Source organism: Tachysurus fulvidraco, chromosome 6 (assembly GCF_022655615.1).
Source record: "Tachysurus fulvidraco isolate hzauxx_2018 chromosome 6, HZAU_PFXX_2.0, whole genome shotgun sequence".
Lineage (NCBI taxonomy): Eukaryota > Metazoa > Chordata > Actinopteri > Siluriformes > Bagridae > Tachysurus > Tachysurus fulvidraco.
Window position 1 is genome coordinate 17,632,589 of NC_062523.1, and position 22,168 is coordinate 17,654,756.

At 38.0% G+C, this 22,168-nt stretch overlaps 1 protein-coding gene across 3 annotated transcripts; it reads right to left on the reverse strand.

Annotated features, from left to right (window-relative positions):
• Window positions 1–819: 819 nt before the first annotated feature.
• Window positions 820–18,983, reverse strand: ppp2r3b (protein phosphatase 2, regulatory subunit B'', beta). Of its 3 annotated transcripts, XM_027164849.2 has the most exons (15): window positions 18,865–18,983; window positions 17,054–17,424; window positions 7,645–7,830; window positions 7,060–7,163; window positions 6,621–6,723; window positions 5,649–5,723; window positions 5,436–5,522; window positions 5,177–5,333; window positions 4,783–4,831; window positions 4,540–4,629; window positions 4,163–4,338; window positions 3,270–3,388; window positions 3,077–3,183; window positions 2,534–2,577; window positions 1,330–1,742 (listed from the first exon to the last, which is right to left on the reverse strand). In XM_027164849.2, exons 2-14 carry the CDS (start codon window positions 17,381–17,383, stop codon window positions 2,559–2,561), a joined length of 1,602 nt encoding a protein of 533 aa, XP_027020650.2. In that variant the 5' UTR covers window positions 17,384–17,424; window positions 18,865–18,983; the 3' UTR covers window positions 1,330–1,742; window positions 2,534–2,558. The 3 variants fall into 3 exon arrangements, with proteins under 3 accessions (XP_027020649.2, XP_027020651.1, XP_027020650.2); XM_027164848.2 differs by lacking the exon at window positions 2,534–2,577 and having other exon boundaries at window positions 820–1,742; XM_027164850.2 differs by lacking the exons at window positions 2,534–2,577; window positions 17,054–17,424; window positions 18,865–18,983 and adding an exon at window positions 9,577–9,975 and having other exon boundaries at window positions 820–1,742.
• Window positions 18,984–22,168: the final 3,185 nt, after the last annotated feature.

Here is a 22,168-nt window from a genome sequence, read left to right on the forward strand (position 1 = left end):
TCTTGTTCTGCCACATCGCTAAGGTGTTCTACAGCTTTCAGATCTGGTGATTGTCACATTCATAAAACCAGTTTGAGATGACTTGCTTTGTGACTTGCTGCATCATCATGCTGGAAGCAGCCATTACAAGATAATGATCATGGCTATAGAGTGATGCACATGGTCAGCAACAATAGTGGAATTGCATAGGTGTAATCGTATAGGTGTTCCTAATAAAGTGCTCACTGAGTATATGCAATACACGTTTAAGCCCCTGATGGCATCCTATTCTCAGCTGAATATTAATCATTTGTGCCACTAATTGTAAAGAAAACACTGTACCATGCCTGCATTCTTCTCACTCAGCTTCAGGTAATCGGATACATGTCAAGACTGATCAGGTGCCTTTGCAAATTGTACCAATATGTAACTGAAGACGGAACATCTTTCCAATACATTAACATTTTTAAATGAGTTATGACTATGTGTACAGGATGGGCTAGATATAAATAGAAATTAATAAATAAATAGACATGTCCTCATTTTTAAAACTAGCTACATGTTTGGTAAATAGTACTAAGATGATTTGTATAGTAATAGTAATAGTACTATATGATTTGTATATGGATAGAGGCTTACATTTTTGTTGAACATGTATATAAAATATGACTTCATGAGTAAATTGTTGAACTTCACTAGTCTTAAACCAAACATAATACAGTAGGCAGCTGTTTGACCTCCTGCAGGAATAATATTCTGCTGCGTACACACAAGACAGGCACACAGACACACACACAGGCGCACGCACAGATGCTTGACACTCATCAAATACAGAATGTCTGAAGTTTTAATACTTTATTAAACTCTTTAAAAAAGGGCTTAATTTACCATTATACAGTACATATTCTTATAGAAAAAGAAGATTTATTTAAAATTCAGATAAATCTCATTATTTCGAACAAAACACAGCAACCACCAAATAAATATGTACAAATATTTATAAATAAATCTATAATTTAAAACAAGTGTTCACATCTGTGAAGTAGTCAGACAGCAGGCACAGTCTTTGTAAAACAGTTTTTCCCCCTCAAGGAGCTCTGAGTGCGAGGCATTTCACACACCTACACAGCGTTACTAGAAATACATTAATGTAATCAAGCTCAAGTCACTTTGGTTAATATGTGGAATGTTTGCCATTTGCCAATTTGTGTGTTAAATATTCTACACTTGGAGCTCATTCCAATTGTTCTTAAAATAACCTGCCGTTTGTTAGGTGTGCAGACAGACGAGCCTAACAGTCCTAACACTCATCATGTGCTGATCAGGCGCAGAGTTCTGTAGGAGCTGTAAGGCTCTGTACAGCTGGTTCTACACTGCTGGGTCCCGGGCGAGCACAAGCCTTCCTCTTCATGTGTTTCACCAGGCTATTGGTGTACTGTATCTTAACTAGAACCTGGGACACACTCTTTGGCCAATCAGAACACAAACATGAACTTGTAAGCTCATGCATGTGGCTGCATTGATGTGTTTTATGTGTTGCATGTGGCCTATCTTGCTGTGCTCTGCTGGGGGTTTGTGTATCGGTGGAGAGTTTTGATGTTTCTATCACTGCAGGTGGCCGTCATTCAAAACTGTCTGCGTATTTGTACTCATCCAGGTCCAGGTTACAGTGAGGGTTAGCAAACTCAAACAGGTGCCTCTTCTCACCGCACAGGTCAAACTCAGCGGAGATGCAGTCAATTGGAACCAGGGGATTGTCATAGCTGGAGAAAAGGGAACAGCAACTGATTACCCTCTTATTAATCCTGAACATGAATATTGCTGACTGACAAGTGCAGCTTTTTACTACACTCTATAAAACCAACACATAAAATACATTTCACAATCTTTACACTGAACAGACTCACTTAAATCTGTTGCAGAGTGAAGAAACTGATAAAAACATGGCTACGTTTAACAAAGTCAACCTGGAACTATTCAGAACACTATGTGGAAAATGGATCACTGGAGTATTGGGAACATGTGGAGCACCAGGGTGAAGAGAGTGGACAGATGAAAAGTCCCAGGGAAGATGTAGTGTATGGTACAAAACAAGTGTATACATACAAACCTGTGGTATTGAAAAAAATAGAAAGAAAGAAATGTGGGCAGGGCAAGTGACATCAGCCTGGACACATCCTGGTTAGAATCCTTGATTTACTCAAGCAAACACAGCAGGGAACGTTAAGATCTACCAGCAGTAGGGTTTGATTACAGCTGCTTTAACTTTAATGGGCAAGTTTTAGCTGTTGCTTTATAGTTGCTCAGACTTTAAGTGCAAATATACATCAGCCTTGCCATATGGTTGGCGAGACTAACATTAATTGAAGCTTTAGCCCACATTAGCACTGCCCACTTTCTATCAAAAAGGGAGACGTTCTGCCAAAGTGAAAGTGAATATTCAAATTCATCATGATTATATTTTTAATAAAATGATTGAGGACTTGGGTTCCCTGGGACTTCAATAAGTGGCATCAAGTGAACAAAGACCAAGCCCCTGCACTTAAACTCTTACCTATAGACCTCAACACAAGCTGCCTTCAGAAATCAGTGGTGCTCCTAAAACCAGCACATAACACACAGCACATCAAAATAGTCCTAGATCCTCAAACTATTTGTGCCCAGTTTAATTTAAAGCAGAACAGTAATTAAAAGGTTCTCATTAGTTTACTGATAGAAAAAAGTTATGATTTTAAGTTAAATTAAAAAGTCGGACCTTATTTTATTCAAGGAATGTATTCCAGATTAATGTAGAATGTATGGCTCTACTATTAATACTGCTCATTTATTGGCATGAACAATCCTCTAAATAAATACAATTGTCCTGCATATACCTGTTTTTGCATCTCTTAGTGTTTAAGTAATACAAATTTGTAAATTAAAAGTCACTCAGTGTAAATGAAACCCTAGTAGTTCTAGGTTTGGCTACACCGAAAGCTTACCCAGGCTGGATATGGACATGTTCTGAGGTGAGAGGCAGCACTGATATTAATGATGCATGAGCTGAGATGTGACAAGGTAACAATATGAAATAGGTGATGAAATCCTGATGCTTTACCCATCATTGTACTGCTCGTTGGCGGCTTCCTCAGCCACCAAAATATCGTACTCCTCTGCAGCATATCGCTCCCAGTCAGAAATCTCCTGTCCCAAACTCTCAACATCCTGGAAGGATCGTTTATAATAGTTAAGGCACAAAAAATTATAATGCTTCGTCCAAACATAAACAATTTGTGAACACTGGTCATTACCTTTGCCACCATGAATGGATCCCTCTGCTCATGATCCAGATATTTCTCAATATTGAAGAAAGTGTCAAAGAATATATGAGCTAGCTTACATCTCTTCAAGTCCCGGAGGGTGATTTTCCCTAAAGAGAATACAAACAAATAAACATGAACTCGTTTTTCTACACGGCGTAGTCAACAATCAATAATTTAAGGCTACACAGATATCTAATAATCCATACTTCAGAAATCACAAATACTTGCAGAAAGCAAGCAAGTTTATTTATAGAGCAAATTTAAATTCAGCTTACAATGACCAAGTGCCGCACAAAACACAAGTAAAACTACAACACAATAAAATGACCTTATCCAACAATAAGTACAAAAGAACAAAGATGTAAAAGGAGGTAATTAGTCATTAAACAGTAACGCCAGGTTAAGAGGAAGAGAAAGCCAATGAATAAAAATATGTTTTTAGCCTAGATTTAAAAACTGAAACAGATAAAGCATTTTTGATGCCTGGAGGGAGCTGATTCCATAGCTGAGGTGCAGCTACTGCAAACTCTCTATCACCTTTTGATTTCAAACTAGATTAAAAGAATCTTGAACTGTATTCTAAAATGAACTGAGACCAAGTGAAGAGAGGCCAAAATCTGGATCATCTGCAGACGAGCTATTGAGGACTGGGGAAGAACGATATATAAGGAATTACAGTAGTACAGATGATAATCTGGTAATAAAGGCATGAATAACCTTCTCCAAATCATTGAAGTTCAGAATCGGTTTAAGTCTGGAAATTATTTTTAACTGTTCTTGAAAATAGAGCTGATTTATTTGTCAAGAGTTCAAAATCAAAAGGAACACCCAAGTTAATAAAACACAAGCTTGCTCTGTATATTCAAACAAACGAAGCCTACCTGGTGATTCAGGCCGGACTAGATCCAGCATTTGGCAGAGACAGTCCTCAAAAGGCAGTGGTTCAATGGCCATGGCCTCCAGCTTCTGACACTGCTCCTGATAGAAGTACTGGAGCTCGTACATGGACAGAACGCCATCGCCATCCACGTCCATACACCGGAACCAGTACTCGATGCTACAGAGCAACGAGTCACAACAAGATCTTATATCAGTCCAAAATAATAATTACCAGGCAAAAATGAACCAATCCATTTACTAGCTTTCTTGTTTAGCTAGATGCAATATAGTAGATATTTATTTAATAAGACAGCAAAAAAGTCAGCAGTCCATTCAAGATTAGGAGCATAAAGATAAAAAGCAGATAATTTGCTGGTACCTGGTTTCAGACTTCTTGTCTTCCTCTGAGATAAGAAACCACACAAAGTCAGCATAGCTCAACCGGCCTTCTTTATGAACCTTCCTGTCTCTGTTCAAGATAAAAACACAAAACCATTCAAGACACTACTAGGGCCTTATGGATTCAATTTTACTTTGTATTGATAAGGAAAATATTTCATTATGTACATTACAGTGTTATGATGTTAATGAACTTGTAATGATCAAAGGCTAATAGCTGTACCTTGTTACAGTTCCTGAGAAAATTCTTTCAATCATTCTGTGGGAGATGGCTGGGTAGAAACAACGAGAGAGTAATAATCATAAAAATCCCACATTAAACACACATATGAAACAGTTAAACTTTCAATATAGTGTCATTTAGATATATTACTCCAACTATTTAAACACAAAAAGGACACATGGTTTAAAAGAGGCAGATGGATTTAAGAGGCAGACATGACATCATGCTGCAGGTAATTCACAGTGCAAGAGAATTAATGTCCTATTGATCTCGTTCCTCTTTACTAAATGCAGACCAGTGTGATATGGTGAGGAATGGAAAAGACATTTGACTTCATAAAGCAACATGACACATCTGAAACAACTTTTTTTTTCCCCTCTTTCTTTTCTGCTACCTTGATCGTTGTGCCGTGCCATGTCCCTCTGGTCTATGTACAGATCATGGTCAGTGTCCAGCTCCCAGAATTTACAGTAGATGACATAGAAATGCTCATAGGAAAAGTACTCAGTCAGCTGGTTAACATCATCCTCATCTTCTAGTAATGCCACATTCTGTGAAAAGTCAGTGTGACTTATTTTTTATACAGTGTGAAAAGGTTTTATATACCAGTTAATAACGTACTCGGAACACAACGCAAACTAAAGCATACCAACCTGAAGAAAACTGCTTCTCCGCAGCTCTGAACATGTTATTTTTCCCGTCCATGATCGGTTGACGTTATAAAATATCCTCTGTATTACCTGTTGGCAAGATAATTTGCTCACTGAAAAAATTCAAAGAAAATGATTCTACAATCCAAAACTACAAGTAAAGCATTAAAAATGAAACACAACTTCTTTCAAACAGTTACTAGGTGTTGCCCTTACTGTGGTAATGTAGCGTGAGTGAAAGTCTGAGGCCTCCTTCAGAAAAGCAAGGCTTGCATGTGAATCCACCACATCCTTAAACAAAAGAAGTTTCACAATGTTTCTCAGATACCAATATCACATCAAAGACAGCAGTACAAATGACAGTCATATGAGAGGAGAAAATTGTGTTGAAACAATTTGTGCACCGCTAACAATCTCTGATTTAGATTAGTGATGGAGAGAGAGGAAAAAAAAAAAACACACACATTCTATATAGACCAATTTGCAAAGAACATGATGGTGACCAACAATGTGCAGACATTTTAAAGGGTTTGATCTAGTGCAGTTTTCTACAAGGGCAAAACCAGCTTCAGCTGGCTGTGACTTATTCTGAGGGGGTTCTGCACTCCTTCCCCATATGAAATTAAATAATAGAAAAACACATAAATCACCTCTTTTCGGGTGCGAGCACATACATTCAAATGTACTCCACCACAATACTTTTTTCATTCATCAAAACAGTCAAAGCAATTGCTGAAGCCACACAACACAAATTAAAGCGTGAATGCCAAAGTGTATTTCCTCTGCAGGAGAAGGGCTGCTGACCCCCAGTGCCTGCTCCTGCCATCCTGAATATCAGCAAGGCGTCCATCACGGCCTAACAGTATAACGGCTGGAGAAATAGCCAGCATGGCAAATAATGCTTGTTACCACTCTGCCCTCGAGAGAGAGGATGCAGAGACCTTCTGCATTTCAATGTGAATGCAATTCTGGCTGCAATAATCACCTGATGCACAGCCTTAATATTGGATCTACACAAAACAACATTTACTAGATGTATTATTTGGCTTCATGTCAAAAGTTATTAATGACCCGTGGTACACGAGTAAACTACTCTCATTGTTACTATATACACTATAGATTTTTTTTTCAGCAAGCAAGCTACACAGCAGATGTGCTGGAAACTCTCTCTAAGCGAGTATGCCGTACCTGCAGGAATGGGATGAAGTCCTCTTGCTCCAAATAAGGACAGCCAGGCTTGGCCAGGAGATGAAGAAACTTGGATGCATCATCATGACAGTTCTGTAGCACTCTGAACAGGAAACAGATGCTTTCAGACACTTTTGCCTCTCAAAGAACATGAATTTTCATGTCAAAAGCACAACCCCAGACTTTTGTGTTCTGAAAACAAGACTTCAGTATTCCTCCTCATTTCTGACCTACAGCAAGGCAGGAAGACTGATTTGTATTCATTCTTCCAGCAGTGCTGAGCTATTTGGGGAATCCTAAATGTGGCACATTTAAAATTCTGCACAAGTATATGGTTTAGATTACATGAAAATGTAAGTTATTGTTAAAAACAACGGCTGCTCACATTACAGTGAAGGTCCAAGTACAAAAAAAAAAAAAAGGCACTTCATTGTCTTACTTTCTCCACATTGCCACGAATTTGTGAACGGACACATATCCCCTCCTGTCTCCCCCAGAAGCGAAGAACAATGGAGCCTTCCAATAGAGTGGGCATTCGCAGGCCTAACGAAACAGGAATTATACACAGAGCACAGACTTGCATGAATATCGGTGTTAAAATATTAAAAATGGAAAATACCATTTTACTATGCTTAATGTGTAATGTTAAGTTAACGGCTTTCTTTAAAACGCTCCACTGAAAGCTTATTTTCATGTCCTGCCAAAATGAGCCTGCCAACAGCAGTGATTCCTCACTGGGACATTAAATGTAAGCTTTGATCTAAACAAACAAGGCAAATGAGGGATAATTGTTTCTAAATTATTTTAGTTAAACGAACGAAGCTTTCCCATAAATTGTTGGCCATTTTAAGCAAAGCGATGTTAACGGAATCCTCCACCAGGTTTCGTCAGGAATATAGTAGAAAATATTAATTTCAAAACAGAAAAATATTCACGACCTGCATATATTTGTGGACTTCTGTTAATTAAGCAAACAAATATATTGCTGTGTGGCTGAAGGCTGCAAATTACAAATCACACTTACCTTGGCAACCTTCCCCATATCCTCAATAGTTACTCTTTCACTGGGAAACTGAGAAAATATTTTCTCTATCTTGGAAATGAGATTGTCAATGTTGATATTGGCTTTGGGCCGCCCTCGAGGGAAATAGAACTTCGGAATGCTTTCGCTTAATGCTGGTGAAACGGCCTCCTCTTTCTTAAGCTGAGCCTGCCAAAACAGACAGAAATAAACAGTGAGCCATGAGGCCTGCTGAGTTCACACCCAGTCCCACTGGAGCAACAGCCACGCTCCTTGACACATTACAGCCTAATGAACTTTCCTGCCTTTAAATTAAGACAGGCCGAGTGACGATACCATAATACAACGGATTCGAAATCAGGATACTTTTACAAGTCATGCTTCTAGCAGGATCTGCTAGTGTTTTCTGCTAGATGGTATATGCCTTGAGGGTAACATTAAAAGCGATTAGCTAGAAAAATCAGTCTGCTAATGTTAATAATCATAATCCCTGTTTGCTCCAACAAATTATTGGAAAACGGCATTAAAACTATACCAGCCTACAAAACAGCGGTAATTACCCAGGAAACGTGACTGAACTATTCCTCCAGTAATACCTTCTAAGCAGAGAAGCAGCAATGCCAGTATTAGATCTACTTGCTGTGACACTAATGTAAATACTCAGAGTGATGCAAAGTGACTAAACTTTACAAGTTGTGAGACTAAAATCTCAGCAGTCCAAATTTCATATTTGAAACCAAATAAAAAGTTCTTATGCACATTGCACAAATTCATTTCTTTAATCGATGCTAAATGGGAAATCCTGCCTAGGAGAAGCAGAATACAATACATTTCTGGGTACACATTTATCCTAATCTATAATGCCGGTCATCACAGCAGTATTATCACACTGAAGAAGTGTATTCGCATTGAAGTGGTGGAATGGGACCAACAGACTTGCTGAAAGCTCAAAGTCCGCAAACAAGTGACCATGCTGACCACAAGCCAAACATAGCCCAGTACATCTTTACAGGCCTGCAGTGAAAAGGCACAAGATAACATCTAGAGTTTCCACTACCTTTTTAATAGCTTGGTATAAGCAGGCAACAAGTAGTCTTTGTGAGGGATCCCTTCGAAAAATCAACCTGACTTGAGATCGATAAACCCAAGGAACCGTACTGTTAATAAACTTAAGAAAAAGAAAAATACTGTTTGCTGATATGTTTGCTAGTTAATAAGTAATGGATAACAAATGTTACTATAAGTCTAAAATAGACCAGCGAGAAGCCAAACACTACAAACATTCCACAAATTTCAACCTAATAATAACAACCACCTACCAGCCAGACACAGTGTATCTATTCAAACACAATATTAATCCCACACCCTCTGTACCTATTTATGACTCAGAGTGCACTGTTTGTGGGTCATGTAATAGGTTGTGCCCATGGTGTTTACTCCTGTTGACTTCCTCCTTCATGGTAAGACCACATTATACTTGTGCGTTTATCTTGGCTTTTAGTAACCTCTACTCCATCGCCAGTAAACACACTTCAATCAACAACAATACTGCACACAGACTTCAGGAGCCCTTTAGATGACATTCCACCATTGGGAAGAATTTGCTCTGATGTGCCAGGAAAGGGTTCAGTGTAACAGCAGGAGAGATGAATGCTTTTAATCTTCCCCTGCTACACCAGTGTCAGCCATGTCTATAAAAGGAAATGGTTATGTCCTACACCAAACAGAGCAGAATCTCCTGCTTAATGTTAGCATCGGTAACTTCAACTAAATTAATCTCATTCAGCGACATGCAACAGAATCACAATGATGTTCTTGCATCCATCAAGCTTAAGAACTTAAAAGACAGGCTATTTTCACAAAAACATAATACTATCATGAAAAGTAACATAGAAATAGGGCTCAGCCTTTTGTACAATAGTTATGAGGACCTGCCTGTCCTTGCTGGAAAGCTCTCAGCCTCTTTTTGAAGCGTGAAGGCAAGACAAAGTCACAGCCACGGGCCAGTAGTGCAAGCTCTTTCCGCAGGTCAGGGTCCTGGCGCAGGGACAGCTCCTTCATCCTCATGCTTCCACCAGACAATACAGCACGTCCGTCGATGGTCTTCCTCACTGACTGTCTCGCCAAAGGACACCTCTCTGTCCTCCTTCAACAGAGCACACTGTCACTTAATGACAAGCACCAGCTGCTTCTCTCAGCCCTGCTTCCCACACTGACTACTGTCCCATACATCTAGCACAACACTCTGAGGTTCCTGCAGGGCCACTGCTCAGACGATACGGTGATGGGGTTTGTGTCCATGCACAAGTCACAGGGGGAGAGAGGGAAAGAGGGAGGGAGAGAGACGGCGAGGAGATAGCAGGCAAGGGGTGGTTCTGCCCTTTCCAGTGTAAATTCCACAGCTATCATAGAAGGTTATGCAAGATGACAAACTTGTGTCAGAGTACTGTGATAAGAGGACACACATTTGGCAGACTGCAACATGATAATTCACAGCTACTGGCTTTCTTGCTACATTGCTGCTTCCATTACACAAAACATCATTCACAATAACAATGTACAGCTATGTACTGGCCTCACGCACAATCAAATGTCATTTTTAAACATGGACAAATGATTTATGTCTCTCACATTAAGATAAACAAAAACAAAACATGCATATACTCCTATAAGCCTTTTTTATTTGCCTTCCCAAGGCTACAGCTTCCAATAATTTCATACCTTTTTATAGAGGATATGACTAAAGAAGCAGTTTCTGAAGTAGTTTCTTCATAAAACAGCATTAATGTCAATGCTCTATAAGCAGCCACCAAAAATAGCTGTTCATTACAGTGTTCAAAACATCTAATAATAACAGGTATGGGATTCAGAAAGAAGACAGCAGCCTTAAAATTGTCTTACTGTGAACACAAGGCTTGATGATGTGGCTCTTGCTAAACTGGGACTAAAATAAAGCCCTGGCCGGCTTAAATGGTAAGTATTTTTAGATGCCAGATTGCAGAGTGCACATTCTTCCACTCGATTCAGCAGGATCCCAGTTCCTGTTGCCTCTGATGGAAGGGCACTGCACACATTTGATAAACACAACATGGGATTTGTTATCTGATTTTGTTATCCAAAACCATCTGTCAGCTACGTCAGGATGAAGACAAAATAAACTAGCCAGTGAAGCTTTCCTGCATGTTGCTTGTTATGAAGTGTAACAACAGAACACTTTGCTTCTGATAGCGCTGCATGGTATGTAAAAACAACTCTACTCTGTTTAAGTAAGCTGGCACTAACAGAACAAGTCAAGGAACTGCTTGTATAGAGGGGGCAGCTGTCCATGCCAATAGTGCCATTTTCCAAACAAAGACTTGTGTCCAATCAGAGCGACAACTGCAAAGAAACTCATCAGCGAAGCAGAAAAGAAGGAGCTAACATTCAGCAACAGTTGCCACAGTTCCAATTTTATACTTAAACCTGAATATCTACATCTTTCAGACCCACTCAGCAGCTACAGTTGACAAGCATGAGATTACTAATGTTAAAAAGTTTATTATTAATATTATTAATTAACAACAATAATAAATAAATGAACAAATAAATAAGCAAAAAAAAAAAAAAAAAAAAAAAAAACCTTGGGGACGAGAGAGCATATCATCCCCTCAATAACACTACAAATAACAAATGTTCAAGGACAAAAGGCTAAGGAAGGACTAGGAATATTTATGCCCAATATCACAAATGCTCAGATTAAAAGAAGAATCCGACACTAGCTGCGTTTTGGGCTTCTTTTCTCACAGAGTTAAGTCTCTAAGCACTCAGAGCGAGGTACACAATAGAAAGCACTACTGCTGCAATAGGTACAGACTGAGTAATTATTTTGGTGAAAGTGGTTGCTAAATTTTCTTTTGAATACTGAGAAGTCACATTTCAGAAAAGGGATGTGAATCATTTCCTTATTCCAAACGAGAAAAAAAAAGAATAGGAAGCAAAATTTGGAGCAAAAACCACAATAAATGAAATGCCTGATGTCATTTGAGACTTGGGTTACATCATGTAAATCATGAAGATGAACGCCAATCTATTCAAGTGCTAAACTGAAGCTTATAAAAGAAGACAAATAGTGCCCTTGGGCTTTAATAGTTCAGGATTTCATAATAATCTCTACAAATAACAGAAGAAAAGTGACCCAAAGTACTTTTTCAGCCAGTTATAGTAAATTGATATGTTGGAAGCAGGACAAATATGCAAGCGAAAGGATCAAGGCCAAATTGGTACGTGGTAAGAGGATCTCCAAAGGTCTTGTGTGATGTTCATGGTATCCAGTAAAAGTGGTCAAAAGATGGACAACAGGTGAACCAGTGATGGAGTCCTGGCACCCAAGGCTCACTGATGTGCATGAGGAGCAAAGAATATATTGTCTTCTCTGAACCCACAGAAGAGCTATTGTAGCACAAATTGCTGAAAAAAAATCACACTTTGTTGCAGACCAAGTACAGCCCTTCATAGCAACAGGATTTAATAATGGCAGTGGTCTATTTCAGCTGGATAATGCTTCCTGCACACTGAAAAGAGGAACATGACAAAGATTTCAAGGTGTTGACTTGGTCTTGACTTGGACTTTACTCACCACAGATTCCTACAATAACACAATTGTGATTGTGTCCCAGTTTTTGCCCAACGCAGACTGTTTGAATCCATAAATACTGATACTTTGGGATTTAACGAAGCGTTTAAGAAAACTTCCACTAACAGTTACACAATTTATACATCAACTAAAGTCTCAGTCAGCCCTGCAGCTCAACACTGTTTTAATACACCTTATTCCATTACTGAAGTTAATGAGTTGAACCAAGTGTTGAGAGTGGAAAAACCCGAGCTGCTTAGTGTTATGGCCCTCCAGGACTAGAAGTGTATAGTCGTGGCCTGATAACAATGCAATTTGACTTAATTTTACAGTGCCTTAACGACTAACCGGCTAAAGGCATTCAGTGGTTGGCTCACATGTTTAATTGGAATTTTAATGAAACTGTCTGCCTATTTGATAACTAGGAACTATTAGCACATTTCTAACATACTTCATGGGGGAGAGCTTAAGCACCATTTGGTAAAACTCTAAATCCAACATCATATAGCACATGCACCCAAGGGCTGTAATCCTACACTTATGGAGGCGTATAGCCGGTGATATATCTACATTTACTTAATTTACTACAAAATACCTTGCTTATATATAATCCTGTGATCATTCTGTGGCTCTACTTCTAATTACTTTCTAATGCATGTAATGCTCTCGGTTCTTTAAAATATTTAATTTGTCATTTTCTTATACCTCGTAAGTGTTTTATACGCATTTATGCAAAATATACATTAGTTCATGATACTTAATAGGTACAAATAGGCATTATAGCCACTTTTTTTTAATGTATTCTACTAATATTGTGACCCATGTGATAATCAGTTTCACTAAACACTTTCTTTCTTTGGATTTTAAAGGCAGCATTTAGGCAAAAAAAACAAAAGTAAGCATCCATTATAATGTGAATGGTTTAAAAAGCTTGTGTGAGCAGATCTATATGTAAAAATTAGGTGGAGGTTCAGAGATGTTTGTTTTATTTAATCCTCATCAATCATGTTGTCTTTTTTCAGTGCACAATATGTATGGCAGTCTTACCCATAACCTACAAGATTAATTTCACTTCAGCTCCAGACAACATTGTCATCTCATGTCACAAATCAAAGGAAGAGTTTACCTCAGTGTTATTTCTGATAGTGTTGAGGCAACACAAGGTTATATGTTTATCTTTTAATTTTGTCAATAACTTGAATACTATTGGTTTAAACACATCAATACTGGACCCTGTGTTACGTTCTTGTGACACCAAAACATTCCAGAGTATCTACATCTACAGAGACCTGTTTACAAAGCTCATTTGCAGACCTCTCTTCAATAATTCAATCCCGTTGCTTCTATTCTTCTTTCAATATGGAGTTAAACTCTGATCATTATTTTATCACTCTCCCCACCCACTGCACATCACTTCTCCTGTTCCTGTGGATCACAAGCTCTCATTGAAAATAACTGCTGGTAAGAGCACAGGGTAAGTGGTACCTGGTGATATTCACATTTTCAGCTGGCTTCCTTCTAACACACCTAGCATGATAAAAGCATTCATTACAATTACACCTGGTATATCTGGTGGTATAATACTAATTTTAAGACAGAACAGCAAGCATCAGATATGTCCTAGTATTGGTATTGTAAAGAATGTTGCCCAAGGTGTTCATTGACCAGTATTGCGTGTTAGTCTACAGAAACAAGGTGAGCATAATGATAGAGTTATAGTTAAAATGAAGGACAAGCAGATAGATTTAGTTAATCAATGAATCTTGCTTCCGGCAATGTCCATAGAGATAATCTACAATGCTTAATTTGTGTTTGATGACTTGTTACATTTTATTATTTATTTACTCTTAATAAGTCATGCAAAGAGGGGGGCACGGTGGCTTAGTGGTTAGCACGTTTGCCTCACACCTCCAGGAATGGGGTTCGATTCCCGCCTCCTCCTTGTGTGCGCGGAGTTTGCATGTTCTCCCCGTGCCTCGGGGGTTTCCTCCGGGTACTCCGGTTTCCTCCCCTGGTCCAAAGACATGCATGGTAGGTTGATTGGCATCTCTGGAAAATTGTCCGTAGTGTATGAGGGTGTGTGTGTGCCCTGCGATGGGTTGGCACTCCAGGGTGTATCCTGCCTTGATGCCCGATGACGCCTGAGATAGGCACAGGCTCCCCGTGACCCGAGAAGTTCAGATAAGCGGTAGAAAATGAATGAATGAATGAATGAAAGTCATGCAAATGAATGTGTCCAGCCAGGATTTTTATCCAAGTTTGAGGAATTGTTCATCATATCAATTAACCCCAATTTTAATTTTGAGTTTCACTCCATCATCTTTTAGGGCATTCAAGCTCTAAATAAAATGTCAAACTGTAAATGGCAGTATAATGTGAGGAAAATTTGATATTAGCCAATTTTATATTAGCCAATGCCTCCTAACATAATTTTCCTCATGATTCATACTGGTGTAATCCAGTCATGTCTATATGAAGGCTGTACACAGTGGAGCCTCTGTGCTGTAGAAGCTGGCAGCTTACATTTGACAAATGCCGTTCAGGAAAATCGCATTTTGGTGTTGAATGATGAGACAGAAATATACAGAAATACCTAAACCATTCACTGTAACCACAGGAACAAGCATGGTAATGTTCAGCGGTCTATCTAGCCGTGCCTTCTTTGGGAAATGTTTTTGATAACCAAAGCATTTGGCCATGTAGTGTCTAAAATGTGAGTTCCACAATATGAAATCATATTTGTTAACTGCAGCCTAAAATGATAGTCATACTAATGTTCAATACAGCAGCACTCTTGTGTGATACGAGAGAATAATTGAGAGAAACCTTTTTCCCTTTCATTCATGTTTTTTTGTTGTTGCAAAGACTGTACAGGTTTTATACATTAAGTTGTAACATTAAGATCACAGAGTAGAAGAAAGTAATGTCAGTAATGTCTTATTAAAAAGTACAGTGCACTACTCTGACAGGCGGTTTTGACTCATACACTTTCATGCTTAGGATTACTGGGACCACTTTGGAGTCGTAATGGATCTCTGCTTCATGGTGGGCTTCATCACACACTCTGTCGTTGATTATTTTCTATAACAGCATGCCCTGCCGTGTTTAATTCCTTGTGTTGAGCCAGTGCTGAGTTGGGAACTGTACGCTAAACACAAGCCAATTTTGGAGCAATTTCTTCTTGCACAAGGGAAACAAGTCTATCTTTGTCGGAAACTTGTGTCAAGTCGGACCAGCTGTTCCAAGCAGCCTCCCTATGACGTTAATTGAAATTCCAACTAATCCTTTGAAGAATGCATTTGTATTCTGGAATTCCTTTGGCCCTCCTGAAATAGAGCATTACTCGATGTGGGATCAGACTAACTTTAATACAACGTGACAAGCTTTGAGCACATGCTGCCTATGTCACAGCAGAAAATGGGGAATACACAACAGTTGTTGCATAGCCAGAACAGCACCTGGGATCACTAAAGTAGCAGAGAATAACTGGTCTTGGACATCAAAGCTGTCAAAATCTGTATTGTCCACCAAAAGAATAAGTGCAATAAGAACCGGAGAAAAAATAGCATTGACATAAGTCTTATTGCAAGCAGATGTTTTCTTTAAAAAAAGACCATTGTCTCTCCAAGGTTCACAATGACTGTCAACTCAAAGTGTTACAGCACAATCCTTCTCATTTTCATGATTTTGTTCCTCCAGTTTTTTTAAAAAATGGCACTGGAGGTCTAGGGGCATAAAATACTTTCCCATCTGGAAGATAAATTGTAGTGTTTTGGTATAGAGAACGATGCAAAAGGTTGGATATTTTCTCTTTCTGCCCCTGCCCAAACGTAATCCACCCAAACCTTTGTTCTCAGGTGTCTGCATAGCAAGTGACACAGGCCTGACTTGACACTGCCTAAAATTACACCACATATTATTAAGAGTGCCGAGGCTGCTGTGTTCCTGTCATATCAGGAGTCTTGCCATTCAGTGGAACATATCTTGACTGGCCATGACCGACCATCAAAAGAGCCTCAGCTACAGTGTTGATAAGCTCTGGGGTGTGAAAAGCCTTATACAAATTTACACTGTTAAATCTATTCATGTCTTCACAATTATTTTAAGAACAAAATGAATCATGTTATTATTCAAATTACTGAGTTTTTTCTTAAAATCCACCACCACAGCAGTGTGTAAAGGGCAGGCAGACTCTCTACATGACCTCTAACATGACTGCATGCTACAGTGCTACTCATAGCTGCAGCTGTCTGTCCAACTCACTGACCCCACATCGCAGGCATTCACATTCAGGAATGTCTTTTTCTTTTCCTGCTAGGGTTATCAGAACAAATAAGGGCTTTTCCATTTTATAATTTTCGCCACATGACTCTGCAATTATACAAAATCTACACACCTGTCAGAGAGTCTACTAAATATATTGCACTGTAAATTCGTCATTTTAACATGCCAAGCATCATCTCTAATGGGCTAGACTTAGTCCAAGATAACATATGGAAAATATTTCTTTCCACAACACCAAAGATTCCACAGGCGAGCCTGTCCTGCCGCAGGACCTGAAGCTAGAAGCCAGAGGCAGCCAGTTCTTCAGCAGCCTCTTGTGGCAATACAGAGGAAAACAAAGTTCCCCGTCAAATACTTAAGATTATCATTACTTAATATATATATATAAAAAAAAAAGACTACTATGTGGCATTCTACCAAATTATTCTTAGCGTTTAATGGTGCACTAAATCACTTTCTATACATTTTTCTAATAATATTACACAAAGTCTGAGAGTAGCACATGATTTTCTTTACCTTTTTAACGCTGATGGAGCGTCTCAATGCCCTGCTGTTTGGTCCTGCTCTGTTACTGCTGCCACTCCCAGATGGCAGTGTGGCTGAGGGGGGGCTACAGGGAGCACTGAGAGATGCAGAAGTCCTCTCTGTCACATTATAGTTTGGGGCAATATTGTTGTTTTCAGTAAAATTACAGTTGCCCTTTTCAATCTCAAGCTCATCTCCATTCTTGATCTTTCTGAGGTAGCATTTTAGCATCTCCTGGATGCTTGGCTCACTCAACCAATTCAGGAAGAGCTCGTCTACCTTCATCTTCAGGACCGGCTGCAATCCTTGAGGCGAAGGCATTTTTTCATTGAGTTATTCCTTGCAAAAGTCACCCAAAACATCTAGAAACAGAAAGAGAAATTGGTACTTCACATTAGTATGATTGTGCTGCCAAAAAACCCCAAACCAAAACATTGTTGTGCTCCGTAATATTGACATACATGCAGATTTGTATTCATTAATTTATAAATAATCAAAAGCAATAACTCCAACACCATTAAAGCCAACATGAAAGACTCCATGTTAACATGTTTCCTTTTGAAACAAGAAGTCAGACTACTGGTGTGTTGCAGCACTTGCCTAATTTACACTAGAGCTTTTGCGATACACCATGCAAGGCCCAAGCTGAGTCTAAACAAATTTTACAGTGGTTTACTGAAATGGCTACACATAAAGAACAGCAAAAAGTGCAACAAGTGGCATTACAAGAATTTCTCTGTGGAGGATTTGTCATTGCCACCTTTAACTATGATGGAATCATAAACAAGATGCCAGGATGTTGAAGTCACAACCTACATCATCATACAGTGCTGATGGTGATGTAGAACCGTAGGGTCGTCCCCAGGAGGCATGGGACTTGTCTGAACACTACACTACTCTCATGATGGAGAAGGCCTGATGTTATATAAAGATAGAACCACACACCCAATCAGTATGAGTAATCAGACACTAAGCCATAAGTGGTACAGATTGTTAATAAATGACAACTAGAGTGTGCTGGAAAACAAAACTGAATGGAAGATTGTTTTTATCTGCTTCACTGCTCTTTATGTGATTAACTTAATCTGTGGAGCAAAACCCAGCAAGTGGATGGGGCACACATACATTATTTATATATGCATGTATATATATATACATACATATACACTCACACACACACACACACACACACACACACACACACACACACACACACACACACACACACAACTTAAAACTAGCGGTCTTCATCCTAAAGAATTAAAAACAAGCATAATCTTAAAACCATTTTTGTTCAGAACACTGGGTGGAAATTCCTGAAACACCAGTGTGGATTCAGGGACATTTTAATGCTTTATTCCACGTGTAACATGCTTGTGTCACTATAAACACACGAGTTTGCCCCCATGTGTCCTGTGCACGTCCACAGACATTCACAGGATAAGCTGATATATACAAAGCTAGTTAGGAAACTAGCTACATAACACTAGCAGACAGAACATGCAGCCCCACAGGTGCCATCTAATTTACATTCTAGCGCCACAAACCATTGCACCATTGCACTGTTCGAAGTGAGACAGTAAGTACGAAGTGAGACAGTACATAACAATAGTTCAATATGCCACCAAAGGTATAATGGTGCTAGTTAGCTGATTAGCCGTAGCTTTGCCTTGAGGGAAAGTTTGACATCTAGCACCAATCTTATTTACTACTCTGAACGCTGCTTCTAAATTATAATCCTCATAACCTTAAAAAAGCCCCCCGCGCTTGTGTAAATGCATACAAAATAAGGGTTAACTCACCCGCAAAATTCATACAATAGATGCAGAACGCACTTCACCGGGGTTTACTTTGAATCAAACTCTCGTTTCCCTGGGTAACTGGGAAAGCCTATTCTCGCGAGACTTTTCGTGAACGGGTGGCAAACTGTATTAGACGTGCTCCAGGACATGAGTAAATATACAAGTAATTGTCCGCAAATAATAATAACAACAACAACAACAACAATAATAATAATTATACAGTACAGTTATTATTATTATTATTATTATTATTATTGTTGTTGTTGTTGTTGTTGTTGTTGTTATTGTTATTATACTTCATGGAAGTTTTGGAACTTGCTAGTAAATAATAATAATAATAATAATAATAATAATAATAATAATATTATTATTATTATTATTATACTAATAATAATTCTTCTTCTTCTTCTTCTTCTTCTTCTTCTTATTATTATTATTATTATTATTATTATTATTATTATTATTATTATTATTATTATTATTTACTAGCAAGTTCCAAAACATACTGAAAAGTTATATAATAATTTGTGAACAGGGTCATTCAAAATCACTCCACTGCAACTAAAATAAAAGTATTTGATGACACATTTAATCTAAAAATGTCATGTAGCCTAAAATATAAAGGCAGAAAATGTAGGCTAAAATACTGCTACTATGAACAAAAACAACAACAATACTACTACTACCACTAATAATAATATTAGGGTGCATTTAAAACAAATTATAATATGACATTTAACATTATAGTCTAGGCCCAGCATAAAAGTAAAAAAAAAAAAAGCAAAAACCACCCACATCACCTCTGATTGTTAATAAAAGTACAGAGACAGAATAAAAATTTTGTTCAGAAAACATTTAAATTCACATTTCACAGGGCTAAAGTGAGCAAGAGTGTTTCACAATACTTCAATTGCTCTCAGATGTTTGTACTCCATTTGAAATTACAACTGGGAGGGCATACAATTCTATTGCCTTAGGGGATTTTGTGCGATATCAATGTTAAGCGTAAAGTATATAACTAACATGAAAATTGCATTACCAAACACAATGGATTCAAACAGCATGTATGATCACATTTATATTCATTGTACCGAACAATGAAATATTTAATTGCCTTCATAAGCAAAACAGCAGGGGAAGCATTGACCTGCAGGGGTCATACTTTACCAGGGTTCTATAAACACACACACACACACACACACACACACACACACACACACACACACACACACACACACACACACACACACACACACACACACACACACACACACACACACACAGTGGATAACTCTTGCTCTCTTCATAACTGCAGCTAAATTTAAGAATTTCTTTTTTTTTTTTCATTTTAGAATTAAACTGGGCCCATTTCTGTACTAGATAAAGGTAAGAGAGTGTAAAGGAAGAGCTATGAGTTTTTCACTCAGAAGATTTGTCCCATTCTTATATACTCCATGGAGTGGCAAAAAAACAAACAAAAAACCAACAACCCCAAAACAACCCAAAAACAATTCTAATATGCAAATCCTACATCAGTCACTAATACCTTTAGCGACTGATGCTGTTTGAAATGATGTAGAGTCCTGTTGCCAAAGTATTGCTGTAACAAAATATTTCCCTGTTTAGCTCACAGAGGCAATTGATTTTGTCTTGCAACAAGACAGAAAACATATGCACATCATTATGTGCATATTCCTTTTATTGTTTTATTTAGTCGCATTGAATTATTGAGGTCAGGCAGCATGTCTTCAATATTAACTAAAGAACATTCAGGCTTTTTTTAATGATGTGTTATTAGCCGCATTTAAGAGCAGATAAACTTGTTTGCTCTTAAGATTAAAAGCAATGGGCATTACATCACAGCACAAATTATTTCATGCATCAACTAAATTGCCCCTTTAATTGTTTCCCTATAAAAATGAGTAACCAAAAATGTGTTTCATCTATTAACTGACTTGAGATTTCGATCTTGTCTCAAATGGCTTGTACATGGGAACAAAATTCGCTTTCAGTGTTCTTTAAATTGGAAAATATCTGTCTGGACAAATCCACTCTCCGCTCCCATATGCATGTTTGTGCACCCTCTGAACACGAATATATATATTACAAGACCTTTTAGTGTTTCTATTCTTTGTCTTTGGCTAAAAGAGGTTATTTGTTATCACCCCAGACCTCACCTTTGAAAACACATTGCAGCATTGTTTCATTTTAGCTAACTGAATTTCATCATTCATTTTACATTACATTATCTAAAGCTCTCGCACGGGGAGCTTTGCTTGCTGTCGAGACGCCGCTGTTGCTTCAAGAACTGTTTGAATAATTCAGAAAAAAGCAGAAGAAGATTAGAAAGCATTAGACTTGACTGGGAGAGGAACCAGTCCTACAAGTCCCATCTCGGATATGTAGGAATGTCTGCACAGACAGAGGATGATGCTTCTGTGTGTAATGCCATTGTTGTGCTCAGTGATATTAGGATGATGATAGAGCTTAAAAGCACTTCCATAAAATGAGACCCCTTTCAAACTGTAAATCAAATATACATATTAATATGCACATTTCTGCAACAGAGTCACATGATAGTACTGTATATTAAGTGCAAATTAGATAATAAACAAGTAATTTTAAACAACATTTAAAATTGAATAAAAATTCCTAAACCATACTATCAAAGTCTTTAAATCAAAATTGAATGTAAGTCTTTAATAAATCACAGTCTTAGAATGCCACACCTATTAAAAAGGATTTGGTTTGCAGATAAAATACATAATATAATACATAATATATAATATAATGTTCATTTAAAGTTCATTTTAAGAAATTTATGACATATTAAGACTCCGGTAAATATAAATAAACAATAGCATATTCATAGTTTCTAGTGGACCGTTAGTTCTTAGGTTTACACTCACACAGCACTTACGAAATGCCAGTTTGATGAGTGAAATACAAATACAGTGCAGTGGGAGATTTAAGGATGCTGATGTAATGTATTGAGAACTTGATTCACTAATCCTCCTGAGAGGTGAACTGCTAAGAGTTCATAATGCTCTGTTAACAGTCATCCTTTAGCTTTGATTGATTTGCTTGTTAGAAAATGAACAAGCATAATTTTTTAGTTGCACTAAAATAAACAGTCTCCTTTTTTTTTTATTCCAGACATCATATTGCTGTCATTAATTCAGGCATGTGGCCATTAAACCGAAGTAAAAATCTGATGTAAAAACTGACCATTGGAATTTGGACATTAGCAAAGAACAGGAAATTAGTACATTTAAAGTGGCCATTAAAAGCACTAATTGTCAAA